A 16,578-nucleotide genomic window follows, 5' to 3' on the forward strand; every position below is an offset into this window, starting at 1 on the left:
TCTTTTATGAGAATTTTCAAAGTTATTCTGCTTTTTATGGAAATTTTCTTGTCTTGGAAATGCTCGAAAAGTTGAGATCTAATGTTTTAAATTGACTCACTGAGGACATGGAACTTTTTTTACATCAGATATCTTAGAAAAGTATGAAACGTCTAGATCTGGTCTATTTTGTGGATCGCTTTTTTTTATTTTTTTTTTGTTTTGTTAAGGGTCTTTATCTATGTTTCTCCCATTCTACGAAGAAACAAGAGCTCGGCGCACAGGCCCCAGATTCCTACTTCGATTGACTTAAAAACTTGACCAAATATTCTTGAAATGTTTTATTTATAATAAAACACAGAAGAAAAAGTATGATTTTTTAAAAGTGTTAGACCCTACGGTTCCCCTAGAACAATAAATTATTTCCTTCGATTCTATAGACAAAGAACGCATTTTTCTCGAAAGCAGATTTTGAAAGTCCGTGTCCATCGTCATTCGAAAACTACTTCACCAATTATTTTCAAATTTTGCACACACTTTCTACTTGTAAAATACTAGACCCCAAAGTTTTCCTTTTTGTTTTTTGTTACTTTGGGGAAATTTTATAGCTACAAAATGGTGGATTTTTATGTGAAAAATCGTAGTTTTGACTTTAAATAATCACCAAAGTTTAAAAAAAAACGTTGGGGTCTGAAAAAATTTCTACTACAACTATTCTGCTTTGATTTGTTCACTTCTGATTAGTTCCACTGAGATACAGTGGACATGTTGTTCGAATGATGAATTTTATTACGCAAAATATTTGAATTTGTTTTTTGGAACGATAGCTAAAAAAATCGCTGCATTGAAAATTATAAAATTGTTTTTCGAAAAGCACCAGATCTCAATGTTTCGTGCATTTCTAAAACAGGACAAGATGCTCAACTCCGAAAACTTTGCATAAAAAATGAATCGCATAGCTATGAAATTTGAAAAAGTCACATTAAAAAACCTCAAAAAAGGCGACTGCATTCGATTACAAGTACAATTTTAATCCATCATCTTTTCATCTCTAAACCATCCTGGATCACTTTTTAAATGACAGACTGCCGTTTTTCGGAGTCTCTCTCTTGTAGAGCATGTTAGTTGCTACTTATTTGATACAAAAACTTCAGTCTGCACTCCGTAGCTTAAAATCGCTAGCCAAATCAGAAGTTTTCTAGCAATCAGTGCGTTCAAAAAACAAGCTGTTTAATCTTTATCGACATCGTTGCATCATTAGATTAGTTTGTTTTTCTATCAATGCTGCGCATTCTGTTCTACAACTAGTGGCTCATTTGAAGCCAAATAAGCGTCATTACCACGAAATGGTTGGGCCGATATCGTGCTCAATCGGTCCGTTACTTGGACCGAGGCGGCTCGACAAAATTAACAGGGCTTAGATAATTCATAAACCAGAGCTGCCAGAGCTTTTTAAGAATTTGTCGGAATTAATTGTAATTGTCGGAAAAATCAATGTACAACATCTGTTATGATAAACTTTGTGTGGGAGAGGTGAAAACAGTCGCTCCACTTGACGTTGTCATGAACTTTCAATCACTGCACTCTACACGCTCAGAAAAAGTTACTCAAACAAAATAAGATTGTAATTATATTCAGCATAAGGGCAACAACCCTAAAAATAAGTAAGTACTTAGCTACTCTAATTATAATTCTTGGACTAAAAAACTACTATAGTTACTATGAGTCTGAGTACAATATCAAGCATTTTCCAATGATATATGAAAACGTCTAAATTTGAGTGGCTACTACCAGTTACTATCAACGATCACGAAAAACTTCTACTCTCAATTTGCGTAATTTTAGTACAAGAAGCCAAATTTTAGTACTATTGGCGATACTCTTTTTGCAGGTTGTCTCATTCATTTTTGAGTAACCATTTCTTAGCGTGTATAGCGAAAATCACCCACTGAGAAAACGTTTAAATCTTGTTGGACGTAGAGCGTCTGTTGAACGACATACTAAACGAAATACTCGTTCAGTTTGTTGGAACGGTTCGTAATTGTTTTTTTTCCCACAAAAATCGTGTGAAAATTGAGTTTTTTCTTCATATAAAAAGAAAATATGTTGCTATTCTACGCGAAGTAGAAGTTTTGTACAGATATGTAGTGTTAATTTTAAAAAATGAGTAATTGAAATTCTCCAGTAAGGCTAGTCCAACGGGGCTCATATTGAAAATAACTCAACAATGGACCGCTATCTGCCGTTTTTGTTGAACGAAAAAATGGCGCCCGATTCAATGGTCTGTTTTTGAAAATCGGCAAACGAAAGTCCCGAATCGGCCTCCCGTTGGACGATTTAGAGCAATTTTTTCACGCCAAATAATCCAGAAATGGCATAATTCTGGCACGCCCCCTTAGATATGCATGAGACTTTACATGTGTGATCGGTATAGCAAATGAAGTATTTTTCACTGGTCTAGAGATTTTTTTCATTCAAGACTAATTTTTCAAAAGGGCTTATGTGTTTTAGTCACAATATTTGCAAACAACTATAACTAGAAATCTATAGCTTTTAAAAAAATATGTCTAAGAAGAAGTTGTAGGTAATCAATCGAACTTTCTAAAAAAAAATATACACTGAAATAAAATCTCGATTCTTCGTGAAATAAAAAATAAAATTTATTTTTAAAAAATTCTCAGTTATTTTTAAAATTTTATATCACAAAAACGTCAAGTTACAATGGAACTAATGAATGTTTTATAAAGTTGGCGAGATGATAAATAAAAAAGTTTCCCGAGGAAAAACTTTTTACGATATTTTTATACGAATAAATGAATAAATATTATTTTCCAAGTTACGTTCAATGAAAAAGCTCATAGGAAGCTACTTCTCAAATGCAGTCATTTTCGAGCTATATGAGAAACTAAATCGAGAAAATTAATATTTCATTAGAATACGCCCAATTCAAATTAGTCTGGGTTCTCCATCGCTAAATTTATTATTTTTGTAATTCTCATGAAAATTTGAATAAACTATTCTTTGACATCAAGACGAAGCGAGCAGCTGTTTTCGAGATATTTTGAAAACGAAATCGAAGAAAAATCGCAGGTTTATAAAAATCACAGGTTCAACAAGAGAATAACCTCCATATTTTAAAAATTAAACTTTTAAGTATAAAAGTTTATTAATGATATAAAAGATTACCTACACCCAACTATAAAAACAAATTTTACAAATACAAAGCGTCAGTGTAAAATCTAGCATCAACAAACGATAGTATTCAGTGAGTGTGAGTGTAATGATGGGAAAATATAATTGTTGTAGACCTTTTCGTGATAATGGAAAACCTTGTTCGTCTAAGTGTCGTAAAGTATATTATATTCATATTGACTTGTGTCTGTTGAAAGTGCACAGCAACTAGCTTCCAACGTCAACGAGATGCCAGCGTCGCCAGCAACATCGGGAAATAATTTAGAAGAAATACTAACCTAATGAGATATGATTTAGAAGAACTACCATCAGCAGCTTCACTCGTCTCGGTATCCTCCCAGCACAGTGACCTAGCGGCTCAACACAGTGATGTGGCTAAAAACCATTTGATATTATTATGAAAATCCATATATTTTTTGTCTGCGTGTCGCGAGCATGTAAACAGTACGGCAGAATTGTCAAATAAATTGAGATTAGCGGTAAAAAACCTAACGCGGAATGTAATTACCGATTGTAAGCTCCACAACAATGCTACATTCACAATGTTGGAACGCGACCACGTTGGATGCTTAAATTCACTGTTAACAATCAGCTGTCAAAACATCTCCAGAACCCATAGTACTATGAGCGCTGTCAAATTGAGCAGTGCGTCCAGATGTTAACTGAATCGAACTTCATTTTCTGCTATCTTAAAATATGTGAACGCTACTAGATTGTTATAAGCTTTTGTGAAAACATCCAACTCCTTTACGAAAGTACTTTGCATGCAATAACAGCTCTCCAGATTAATCCTCTTTTACGATTACCACATTCTAATTAGATAGCACAGTTCAGCGAATAACTCATCAACGCATTTTCCCTTTGGAAAGAAAAAATTATATTCTGCATGATAAATTTTTCTCCAGTTTATTACCTTAGCCCTCACTAATTAACATTTTTCATCTCTTCTCGGTGTCTGCCATTTCCCCCACCCCATTGGCCCATACCCGCGATCATTTCAACTCAAATTCATAAGTTTTCCGCATGGAAAGGATCACAGGTAGCGTACCTCCACTATTACCAACCTCGCTTGTGGCCGAACCGCAATTCCCAGTAGCAAAAAAACTACGAGAATTGCATTCTCTCGTGTCCAAACTGAAAACCTGGCACCTAATCAATTTTTCACACCTGGTACGCCATTTCTATATTCTCTTTCTTGCAGGGTTCCCTCACCAAAGCATTCCGGATAAGTTCCAGCTACAAGCCACGGGGTGGCACCGGTAATGTCAGCAACGGTGGTGGGTCAGATAAAAACAGCGTTTACAGTTCCACCTCTCCGACACCCTCCTTCAGCAGTAGCGAAGGCGGTATCTATGCAACGGTAGGGGGACTTCACCACATGCACTATCTACCACCACCCACAACGGCACCACCACCGGTGCCGTCCGTGTACCAGCCGGGAGGTGCCCTCAGCAGTCCACTGGCCACCGCCGCAGAACAACGGGCCAACCACCGGGTCAGTGCACCTCCGATGGATCATGCCGGCTCATCAGCTGCTTCCTCGTCCTCCTCGATGGCCACACTGCCCAAGTACGCACAGCACCGGCGAGTGAAGAGCATCAGCGATATCGAGGTGGCTTCCGCTGCCGCACCCAGCTAAAAGGCTCGACTCCCTATTCCACCAAATGCCAATGATAGCAGCCAGCCACCCTCCAAACAGGATGAGCTGATGCGAATTGACGCAATATTTAGCAGCACCGAGGCAGCTTGACGGAGTTAGTGTCGGAGTAGCATCTGGTATCGTTCGATGACGGGACTCCGGAAAGCTAGTGTATGTGTGTAAATGTGTGTGTGTGTCGGTATGTGGATTTGTTGATGCATTGATGAGAGTGTGGGTGACAGCACCTGGATATAATTTGACAAAAGCTGCCTAACAACATGTTTAACATGATGCTGCTATGCAACGGCAAGCAAAGGACTTTCACAGACTATTAGATATTTTTATTTCTTTTCCGATTTTTTTTTGAAGGTGTAACGGCAAATCAATTTTACAGTGTACTAATTATTAGATTTGTCTCAGATGGACTTGATACTCCAAATCAAACTAAGCTGATTCGAATGATCTTTGATTTCATTATTTAGGCTGTGAATCAATTAAAATTTGACAGTCGAGCAGTTGTTTTGTTGTTGTCCAAAATAACCCTGCTCAAAAACATGGTAATTTTTTGACAGTTCGCTAGTCCGCGACTGAAAAAAAGTCGTGCAGAAATAATTCTAATTTAAGATCTTTAGTAAACATTTCTTTCGGGTGATTTCTTTTTATACTTTCAAAGAAAATAACCCAATTAAAAGAATCGATACATCGTCCAACGGAGTAAGTTTTTTTTTCTCGAACTTCTTCTTGCGTTCTCTGTATTGCTATTATTATATCGACGAACGACCGCAACTAGGTTAAAGCCGGGTATAAATAAACGGTATAAAAAAATATTATATCACAGATCAGAGCATAAAATTGTCACGCATTCTCACTGAAAGAAACTATTCCAGAGATGCCAGGTAAAAATTTCAAATATCTGCAGACAGGGTCTGTAAATCTGAAAAAAAATCTGCAGTCAGAAGTATGTCTTGCTGGCAGCAATTTCTCTATAAAGTATGACACGCAAAACTGACTTGGCGAGCAAAAAAAAAAATATAGACGAAAGTCTGTGAGAATTTAAAAAATCTGCAAAAGTCTGCGAGAATTTCAAAAGTCTGTAAAAGTCTGCACAACAAAAAATGTCTGCAGCACTATACCCCAAATCTGCAGATTTACAGACAAATCTGCAGACCTGGCATCTCTGAACTATTCAAACAGTCTTATTTTCTATGTTTTACTGTCTCATTCGTAAATGACCGACACCAGAACAAACGAAGAGAGACGAAGCATTTTCGTTTCTCATCGAAAAAATGAGAGAGTACACGTTTAGAAAAAGTTACTCAAAGTTTGAGTACTAGTTACTCATTTTCAAATGATACATGGAAACGTCAAAAATTGAGTAGTTATCATCAATGATATTGAGTAACTCCTACTCTAAATTTGAGTTTAACGCATTAACTCGTTTTTTTTGTTACTATTCGCAAGATCAGTCTAAAAGTTGTAATAACCATTTGTAGCAACAGGTTGTATATTTTGTTAGTGAGATCGCGTATTTCGAGGGTGAGTCGCTCAACACAAACGGTGTTGTGTCTGCAAAAACCGGAATGATAAACTCCGTGTTGTGCTTTAGAATGAAACCGAATATGCTCAAATGTCATTTCTGAGGAATAAGTGTATGATTGGTGCCTGAGCATAACTGACATGTATGTTAATTTGCGATTGGCACACTACTCCAAGCGACCACCACTTGATATAGTATTGAGTTCAATTACTTAATATTTTAATACAATACACTCAGAAAAGGAGCAATTTTTTTTGCACATTTGGTGTATGTGAAATAAAATTTCACTCAAAATTTGAGTGATAGTTACTCTATTTTTGGTACATGTACAAATAAAGTATTACTCAGTAAATGCACGCTTAGAAAAAGTTACTCAGAGTTTGAGTACTAGTTACTCATTTTCAAATGATACATGGAAACGTCAAAAATTGAGTAGTTATCATCAATGATATTGAGTAACTTCTACTCTAAATTTGAGTTTAATGCAAGAACTCGTTTTTTTGTCACTATTCGCAAGATCAGTCTAAAAGTTGTAATAACCATTTGTAGCAACAGGTTGTATTTTTTGTTAGTGAGATCGCGTGTTTCGAGGGTGAGTCGCTTAATACAAACGGTGTTGTGCCTGCAAAAACCGGAATGATAAACTCCGTGTTGTGCTTTAGAATCGAAATAATATGCTCAAATGTCATTTATGAAGAATAAGTGTATGATTGGTGCCTGAGCATAACTGACATGTATGTTAATTTGCGATTGACACACTACTCCAAGCGACCACCACTTGATATAGTATTGAGTTCAATTACTTAATATTTTAATACAATACACTCAGAAAAGGAGCAATTTTTTTGCAAATTTGGTATATGTGAAATGAAATTTCACTCAAAATTTGAGTGATAGTTACTCTATTTTTGCTACATGTTCAAATAAAGTATTACCGACGACACGACCAGGCACTCCGAAGAAAAATCTGAACAAAAAGTGTTCGTGAGTGATTTACCGCCAGTTACCATAAATATAGCGACCCCTCGATAATCATGAAAATAAACTTCTTGAGCAACACTGTTTAAGTTGCTATGAACTAGTTACCAAGGAGCGCTATTATAAATAAACGAATCATTTGAGAAAGTTGTGAAACGTTTATATAAATTTAAATTTTGTTTCAACGTTCTTTTTAGATTTACACCGACCACAATAGTACAATAACTAAATCTGGTACTAGAAGTAGTGTTGCGACAGAGATGCGTCATCCTATATCATCCACAACTACCCATTAGCTCTATCTTCAGTGTAGTCATCTAACTCATCCATGATGATGGTCTTTCTTTTTAGAAATAACCAGTCGAGTTTCCGGAACACATCACTTTTGCTTAACATACTGTCAACCAACCCGGAAGTTAGTACCAGTCTTCACGAAATGTTAAATTCTATCCGACACTCTTTACATTCGACTACTTCGACAAGTTCCAGCAGCCTTACGGTAGACCGTAATTACAATCTGATTTCTGTTTGAGACACAAATAATCAAATTATTTGAAGGAGACCTGTTTGCACTGTTGGCTTTCGATGTGCACTTCAAAACCTATAATTTCGATCAGATCTAATATATTGAAAAATTAGATTCCCGTGCTGTTCAAGTTCCTTTCATATTCATCAAAGTATACACGCACTTTGCGAAGAGCTCAAATCACTAGAAAATAACAAATATGCTTTCAATACCTGATAAAAAGTTTCGCAATGACGGATTGAATGACTGCAAAACTTAACACCATTTAAAAACTCATTTACATAGCAGATAGTCATTATAGATCTAAGTATGGTTACGTTGAACTATTTAACAAACATCCATGAATATTGAATTGTCTGGAAGTCATTTTTAATATGTTCGAGCACCAGCAAGCCTTAACGAAGACCTCTATCCGATTAAAATAAATAATAATTCCACTCGAGGCAGTTTGTTTTGTTTACATTTCCCAAGTCACCAATATGCAGTAACCAAGGTTATGGTAACTGTTATTTAAAATCAATAATCTATCAACTTGTGTTGCCAGTTTCAATAGTTTTTCAGGCATTTTCGTTTTGACATTACCAGTTACTGAGGGGTAGTTAAATTTGCGATACAGTTTCGATAGACGAGTGGCAGGTCGTGTCGTCGGTATTACTCAGTAAATGAGTAGATTTTACCCAAATATCGTTTCCAGTGGAAGAACTCAAATTTGAGTAACTTTGGAGTTACTCTAAATAAGAGTTGTTCCACTGTTTCTGTAGATGAGTGAGATCTTACTCATTTTTGAGTAACTATTTTTAAGCGTGTATGATTGCCAACGTCACTCTTTCCTCTATGAAAAGATGAAACCAAACTAACGTCTTCAGGGATCAGCATCAGCAGAATTTCAATTCTCATTCTTTCATCGATGTATTAAAAATCTGAGACGCTTGGCTATAAAAAGTGACTAAAATGTGGTAAATCGAAGTATTTACATCCCAGAAACCAAAACTACTACAAATTCGAGCTCCATCAGGTAAAAGTTATTGTGAAACCTTTTTCTGTCATTTTCAATTCTCACAGCTTCGGTTGAATATCGACACTGCATACTATGGGATTTTCACTGAAAACTGCAAATGAAAGAGAAAAAAACCAATTTTGAAACTACTGTCCCGCTTATGTCATTGACTGGACATGGATTTCGTTCTCATAGTTTGCAAGCGAAGCTGAGAGTGACAGTAATTTCCTGTCATTTTCGTCTAATTTTAGTCAATGAAAATGACTTTTATTAGCTCTGCACTTGATATCATTTTATTTTCAGTGCAAAATAAACCCGAATAACTTTCCACCCGTCAAACTTTGACATGGGCCGCAGTTTTAATTAAATTTAACTACTCGATAGAAAAATAACTGCTCGACTGTCAAACTTTAACCAAAAGTTGAAATAATTCGCGAGCTAGTTCACGGCCTTAGCCTACTTTGTTTCTCAACATATACCCACATTACCAGTACGGAATGAATTCCGAATCAAATCCGAAATGGGCAAAAAAATTTCATTCAGAGTTCCATGTGGAATTCAGTATGAGATCCGAATCAATGCGGAATAAAGTGCAATAACCGATTCCAGATAAACTTCGTCTCCTCAACTGAATTCTCGTTTTCGTGCTGATTTTGAGTTTATTTCCAAATAAAAAAAATTATATTACTGAATATATAAATTTAAATTTTCAAATTTTTCGGATATACAAAACAAGTAAAAAACCAATTGTTTTTAGAACTCCATCATAAACTGTTGAAATTCACTGTTCATTAACAAAAAGGCCTACCTTAGTCAGCATCATCCATTCCTCTTGCTCCCACATTATCGAAATGACGGAATGAGCAATGAAATCTTACTCGACTGCATGATTTTTCAGTGCCCGATCGGTTCAGTGCTACAATTTTCGCCTGAGTTGGGTGCTCGACCAATCCGATTGTCAGTGACATTATAAATGTCATTGAATATTCGCTGTGTGTATGAATGTGTTAGTATAAAAGTTAGGCTACTTACGCCATTTCACTACACTCCAGCTAGAGGAATGGACGATGCTGACTAAGATAGACCTTTTTCTTAATTTCCAGCGAATTTCAATAGTTAATGCTTCTTCTTAGAAGAACTGGTTATTTACTAGTTCTGTATATCCTAAAATTTAAAAGATTTGAGTTTATTAATTAAATTAATTAAAAGATTTGAATTTTTTAATTCATTTACATTTATTTTTATTTAAAATTTAACTGAAAATCAACATGAAAACGTGCTAAATCGGGAAAGAATAAGAAGAGAATGGATTGACAATTTAGTCCGCATCTTCTCACTCAATTCCGACAGATTTTCGAATCAACCGGTTGGAGGCGAAATTCATTCGGAATCGGTTGTTGCACTGGAGTTGGAATTTATTCGGAATTCATTATGATTTCCACATGAAACTCCGAATGAAAATTTCTCGCTGATTCGGAATTCATTCAGATCTGATAATGTGGGCTGGAGTGTAATGAAATGGCGTAAGTCGCCTAACTTTCCCACGACAAAAGGGCCTAACTGCAAATGACAGTTTCTCTTTGTTTACTTCTTCTTTCACGATTTACCCAACTGATTTTATATTTGACGCTTTACTCTTCGCAAAACCTTCAAGGTAAAACTACAAGCTTTCGATTTATATTGAAAACTTTAGAGAATTTGCGATAATGGCTCCGTAATAATCAAAAGAGAAAGTAAACAAAGAGTGGCTCTCATTTGCAGTTAGACCCTTTTGTCGTGGGACTATCGAATTATAAAATGAGTGAAATATCAATGACATTTATATTGTCACTGTCAATCGGGTAGATCGATAACCCAACTCAGGTGAAAATTCGAGCACTGAGAAATCGAGCAGTCGAGTAAGAATTCATTGCTCATTCCGTGGATGTGGACCATCTCTGGTTGTGTGGTCACTAGCTTTTAGCAAAGCATTTGTTTTGCATGGATGTAAAGACCGATTCGAGTCAAGATTATTGACTTTTTTTAATTTCAATTGTAATTTGGTATGCATTTTCTTCAAATCATTGTAGCTCAAAAACTAATAATTTTATCTAATTTGTATTGTGTAAAAAGAAGTCAAGCAAATCAAGCGGATGCTCTAAAATAATACACACTGAAATAAAAAGTTCAATGATTTTTTGATGATTGAAAAGTTAATCGAACAAATTAAAACGCACCTCTTTTTTGCCATAGTTTCAATTCTACAATTTTAATTATTACAAACATTCGACTTTTTAGCTTTTTAAACTAGAAGAAAAACTTCAAATTCTTTATGTAAAATAGTTATTCGAATACCACAATTATATTTTACAGCTCGAAGGCAATCAATTTACTCACAACGACAATTCTCGAAGAAGTAACCGTACAAGAATAGTTTTTGCTGAAAAAAAATTCGATTACCATTGTAATTTTATGTCTAAATATTTCTAGAATGTTTACTTTAAAGGGCAAATTATGAGCAAATTTGTCACCCTCGAACGGTACAATAATATATTATTATTTAAATGATTTGAAGGCTTTTAAATGTCTATAAAAGGTGTTTTCTCAAATTTTAGAACATTGAAGTCTTGGCATTACATTCCTTTGGTGGAATTTGGCCTTTCTGTTTCAACAGACTTCGCAGCCGATTCTTAGTGTACAGAATCATTGCATGGCTAGTACTATGGATCCTACTGACACTAAGAATCCTTCCAGGTCGGGGCTCGAACATACAACAACTGGCTTGTAAGACCAGCGTCCTATGCATTGAACCGCCAACCCGGGACTAATCAGTTCTAGTATCAGGTTTAAAATAAAAATATATTGCAAAATTAGAGATATAGTTTCATCAATTGTTTTTTTCTGTTTATTTTATAATTCTTGAAAATTCGTTGCCCTTTTTCCTGGTATGTATTTTTATAAAGTGTGATTTCATACACTGAGACAAACGCAAGACTTGCACTTATGAACCAAGTAAAAATCAATTCCATCAAGAGGTAAAGACTTTCATAAATGGTCTCGTAATACTCTCAATTGTTTTCTTCTATACATAGTATAATAATTCGCTTCATCAATAGTCCGTAATCTGGAAATGTTATAATTTGGTCATCACTCCTGCGAAAAAATTATTTGCACAGTCCATTTCCCGCAATACACGCAACAAATAAGCCCAGTATATGAAAACTAGTGATGCCATGTATGCAGATTTAATTTACAGAATTCTGATTAACGCTGCAGATATTTAAGGATTATACTTATTATCAAATATAAATGGAAATTATAGAAATTTACGTCTTTAGCCTTTTTTTTGACTTGCTAAAAGTGATATTTTTTCCACTGTCACTGCAACAGTTTGGTTGCACAGACTTTTTAATACCTGTTTAAAAATTTAACCTGAAATCCCTGAAGTGAACGGTTTATGGCATCTGTACACGGAACCGCAAAACAACTTAATTTGAAGTACATTCTACCCAATTTGGGAGTTCCGTTCGATAACCTAATTTTAGGTAAAGTGGCTCTAGGTAGTTTCCGCAAGGCACCTGCAAAAAATACTTGAAGATGAGTTATATCTACTCAATGGTAAGTTATGTTTACTGTACAGTTGAGTCGTATTGACTTAATTTCAGGTTGATACGGTTTACTTAATTTTAGGTTATTGAACGAAACTCTTTCTGTTGGGTGGTTTTGCTCTTTGTATTTTGACAACAATGGAAGGAGCGAATGAAAGAAAAGATTCAAAAGAACTCAAAATTAAGTAAAAAGAAGTCAAATAATAGGTAGTTTTTATTTTCCGTGTACTAATATTAGCGTGTGAGCGAAAAGTTCCTGTTAAAAAAGACGACTACGCTCAAGAAAAGATCACTGTGAGCAACCTTTTAATCAGTAAAATCATATGTAATCAAATGTAATAACGTTTTCTGAGTTACAACGATTTTAAGACGAAACATGCCAAAAAATGCATTCGCTTTCAATCTTGAACAGAGCTTAACATATGTCACGTATTTTCAATAAAAATAATTCAATCCAACAGCCTCATCTTCTTGAGTCAATGGAAATTACTTTTACTAGTTCTGGTCTTGAGTTGATTCGGCCTCTCTATGCGTTCAAAAAAAAATGATTTGCCATACGGGAGATGTGTGCAAAGTTGCATTCAAATCGGAGCAAATCAATCATGATTTTGCCACCTTCCTACAGTTAATTTCTGGAATTGCTCAGCTTGAACCTGAAACCTCAAAAAAATTATTTATTTTTAATCAACGGTTTGTCTGATTGTCTGTGGATGGTTCGTGCAAATCGACACAAAAGTTCATTGGGATTTAAAGTGATTGTAAACTCTGCCGTATGAATGAATGAAAGCAAAAACAAAACTAGTGGTAAAACTATAGAGAGGATTCCGGAGTGGTATTAAATGAATTTTTTGTTGTAACAGACCAAATAGTTAGGATGGTGATATCAATGGAGTTACCCCGCGTCTGACAGGTTAAATTACATACCAATAGATGTGTGAAGAATACAAATGTCATGCGTGTTGATTGATTGTACTAGTCATACTGAATATTCTATCTTCCAGCATAATTTAATTGATATAACTAATAAATCAATACCGAATACGGCACCAAAGAAAACAGCTCACATTCCATTTAAAAACCAGTTATTATTTATATGCATTAAACATTTAATCATGAGAAACATCTAAAGTCAACCTTTCTCGGTTGAGACTTCACAAACAATATCGCCACCAACCATCAACAATCAAAACAAAATCAACATATCACATGCTCGACTTTTTGCATTTTATTTTTGTTTCGCCTGCTTATTATTGATTTGACGACTTCTGCCCGCCAACATTTCCATAACTTATTCAACATGGTAATCAAGCAATCGATGTTTATTCAACAGCAGCACTGCTTAGTCTCGACGGCTATGCCGGTCGAATGAAACCAAACAAAAACCTACTATGACGAGTATTATTATCTGGAAACAGTCGATCAAAATATGAGCGCCTATTTACGAACTAAAAATGATAAATAAACTGGATCGTATATTCTTGTAAGCTGTAGTGTATTTAACCAATGTTAGAGGAAACCGATCGTCACACGACAAGGTGGTAGATTGATATTTTACTACAAATATTGTCAAATAGGCTCAATTAAATTAGCAGAGTATAAAATCATCTAAAGGGTGAAAAGTTTGGCTTTTACTCATAAATCAATACTGAAAAGAAAATATTGGTATTTAACGATATCGCTTCACTGAAAACTGAAAAAATTACATATTGAAGAAATTGATTTTATCTTATATTAGTATAACCTATCGGAATTGTAGTTTTACCAAATATGTAAAAATATAATGATCAAGAAATGAACCAACTGATTATAAATAACTATAATAAAATCTTTGTATTTATTCAAAAGTACGCTGTTTTTTTGCTCTCTCTCTCTCTCTCTCGCTTCCATGTTGACCATATCCTTTTATATGAAAATCGGACAGTTCGGTGCATGCGCATGATTTTCGTACAGTTTTATTCGAGCCACAAACCAGTACGGGCAAGATTCAAAAGTTAAAGCAAAGGTGGCAGTGCAGCCAACGGACCTGGCTGCTGCCATCTGATGGTCAATAGCGTGAACTACAGCTCAAGAGGTTCAAAGGGCTTACACGGTAAATGGAAAAAGCATTAAAAAACTAACAAGATGTCATTTATACAAATTTTTCTGGTAAATTAAAATAAAGTACCCATGCAGATGGTGCAGACTACACAGCTTGTTTGAGTAATAATAATTCGGTATGACGACATACAAGTTAAATAAACATGTTCTGATTTAATGGCTACTATTTCGAAAGGTACAACGAAAGTAAGCACGTGCTTTTAAATATACTGAAAAAGAAAAATCATTTCACTAGTTCCACAACGTGATGTTTGTTCCACCTTTTTCTACCTCATTGCATCATTAAACGCAAACCAAGTTGTCCAGGTTTTATGTCGTATTTTTCCCTTGTTCTACCTTTCCTTAGAAATATACGAATTGTTCCCGCACTAGTCGTGAAACAATAAAATAAGTTTTTGAAGAGTTTGCATGTATTGCTGTTTAATTGTTTAAATTAAAAGACCATTTTTTTCAATATCCTTCCATATCCACAAAATGAGAGTTTCATCCTTTTTCGATTTGTTTACTCATTTACTGCGATACTTCAAGGTACCGATACTTGGCCGATACCGTGGTATCGATATTTTTATTGTCCTTACTAAAGTACTTGTAAACCGACAGTTGTTCGTTTGAAAGAAACATTTTTTGCCAGTTTCGTTCCAACTGAGCAAATAAATAGTTAAATTCGACATAAAGCTTGATAAACTGCCAACTTTTCGGATTAAATTTTTCAAATTGTTGCCAACATTACGATTGAAATGTCAGCACTCTACTTGCAGACACTCTAATCAATACTATAGCTTAAAATAAACATTCACCCTCATTCTTGTTTACGACCGTATGTTCGAAAGTATGTCAAATTCGTATTATCGTTTGCGCTCTAATCAATCACACTTTCAAACATCGTGCATGCATAAGAACAACGCCAATCCAACTTTAAATTATCAGTTTTGATACAGATTTAAGTTATAATGAATTCTGGAACTAAATTCTGAGCTCGTGATCTGGGATTGAATTTTGGAGCAGAATTCGAGACTAGAATTTTGGTTCGGAACTGAATTCTGAAGTTTAGTTACATAAGTCTGGTCCGAGATTCAGTTTCTAAATTCGGATCCAGAATTTAGCTTCGAAACTGGGTTCTATAATACAGATACGGAATTCAGTTAAAAAATTGGGCCTGAATTGTGAAAATGAATTTTAGATCTTAATTTTAGGCCTGCATTGTGGAGCTGAATTTTAACCTGGTTTCTGGAATGCATTTTAGAACAGAATTCTGGAAATACAACTGAGTTTTAAATTTGAATTCTGGTACTGGAGTTCGTTCTGCAGCTCCAGAACATCAGGTTCAGAACTCATTTTCCGAATTCTGAATCGTTCTGACGTAGAATTCCTACATCTGAAATCTGATCTGAGCTAAAGATGGTCGGGTATAGAAATTCTAATACCCGAACCCGACCCGTACCCGTGTGATCAGCAAAAAAATTTACCCGTACCCGATCAAAAATAAAAAAAAATACCCGTACCCGATAAAAAATTAAAAAATTTACCCGTACCCAATTAACAATTACCTGTACCCGAGACCCGACCATCTCTAGTCTGAGCCTCAATCCCAGTTCCAAAATTCAGATCCAGGTTCGAAATCTGGCTACAAAATTCTGGCTTAGAATGAAGTTCTCAAGTTTCGTTTAAGTTCCAGAAATCTGTAATTCGATTCTGATCTTTGATTCTGGACCAGGAATAGAATTTTATTACTGGATTGAAAAAAATCTGAAAACGGTTGCTACGCAACATTAAACCGACGAATCCAAACCACGGAATCTCGTCTATTCGTCTGTAATCGTTCGCACGAATGATGTTCGAATACACGTTTCGTTCGAAACTAAATAGGCATACACTCTAGCTTTTTGCATATGGTTAATCACAAGAATTGGAGTGATTCCATCATGGCTAAGCACTTATTTGAACAAGTTTACTGATATTTAAATATTTTGTAACAGTCGAGTCGCGTTCGAATTCAGAATGAAAACAAGAAAGGTATATTCTGTTCTTCTGTGTAACATCCTTTTC

At 35.2% G+C, this 16,578-nt stretch overlaps 1 protein-coding gene across 6 annotated transcripts in view; it reads left to right on the forward strand.

Annotated features, from left to right (window-relative positions):
• Window positions 1–14,279, forward strand: part of LOC131435472 (kazrin) — a 307,983-nt gene extending 293,704 nt beyond the window's left edge. For 4 of the 6 annotated variants that reach the window (XM_058603390.1, XM_058603392.1, XM_058603395.1 and 1 more), the window contains exons 14-15: window positions 4,187–4,210; window positions 4,373–14,279. In XM_058603390.1, coding sequence (XP_058459373.1) covers window positions 4,187–4,210; window positions 4,373–4,810 — 462 coding nt within the window. In that variant the 3' untranslated portion in view covers window positions 4,811–14,279. The remainder of the gene's footprint in view (window positions 1–4,186; window positions 4,211–4,372) is intronic. The other 2 variants (XM_058603394.1, XM_058603397.1) reach the window with 2 other exon arrangements.
• The last annotated feature ends 2,299 nt before the right edge of the window (window positions 14,280–16,578 follow it).

The sequence above is a fragment of the Malaya genurostris genome, chromosome 3, assembly GCF_030247185.1.
Source record: "Malaya genurostris strain Urasoe2022 chromosome 3, Malgen_1.1, whole genome shotgun sequence".
NCBI lineage: Eukaryota > Metazoa > Arthropoda > Insecta > Diptera > Culicidae > Malaya > Malaya genurostris.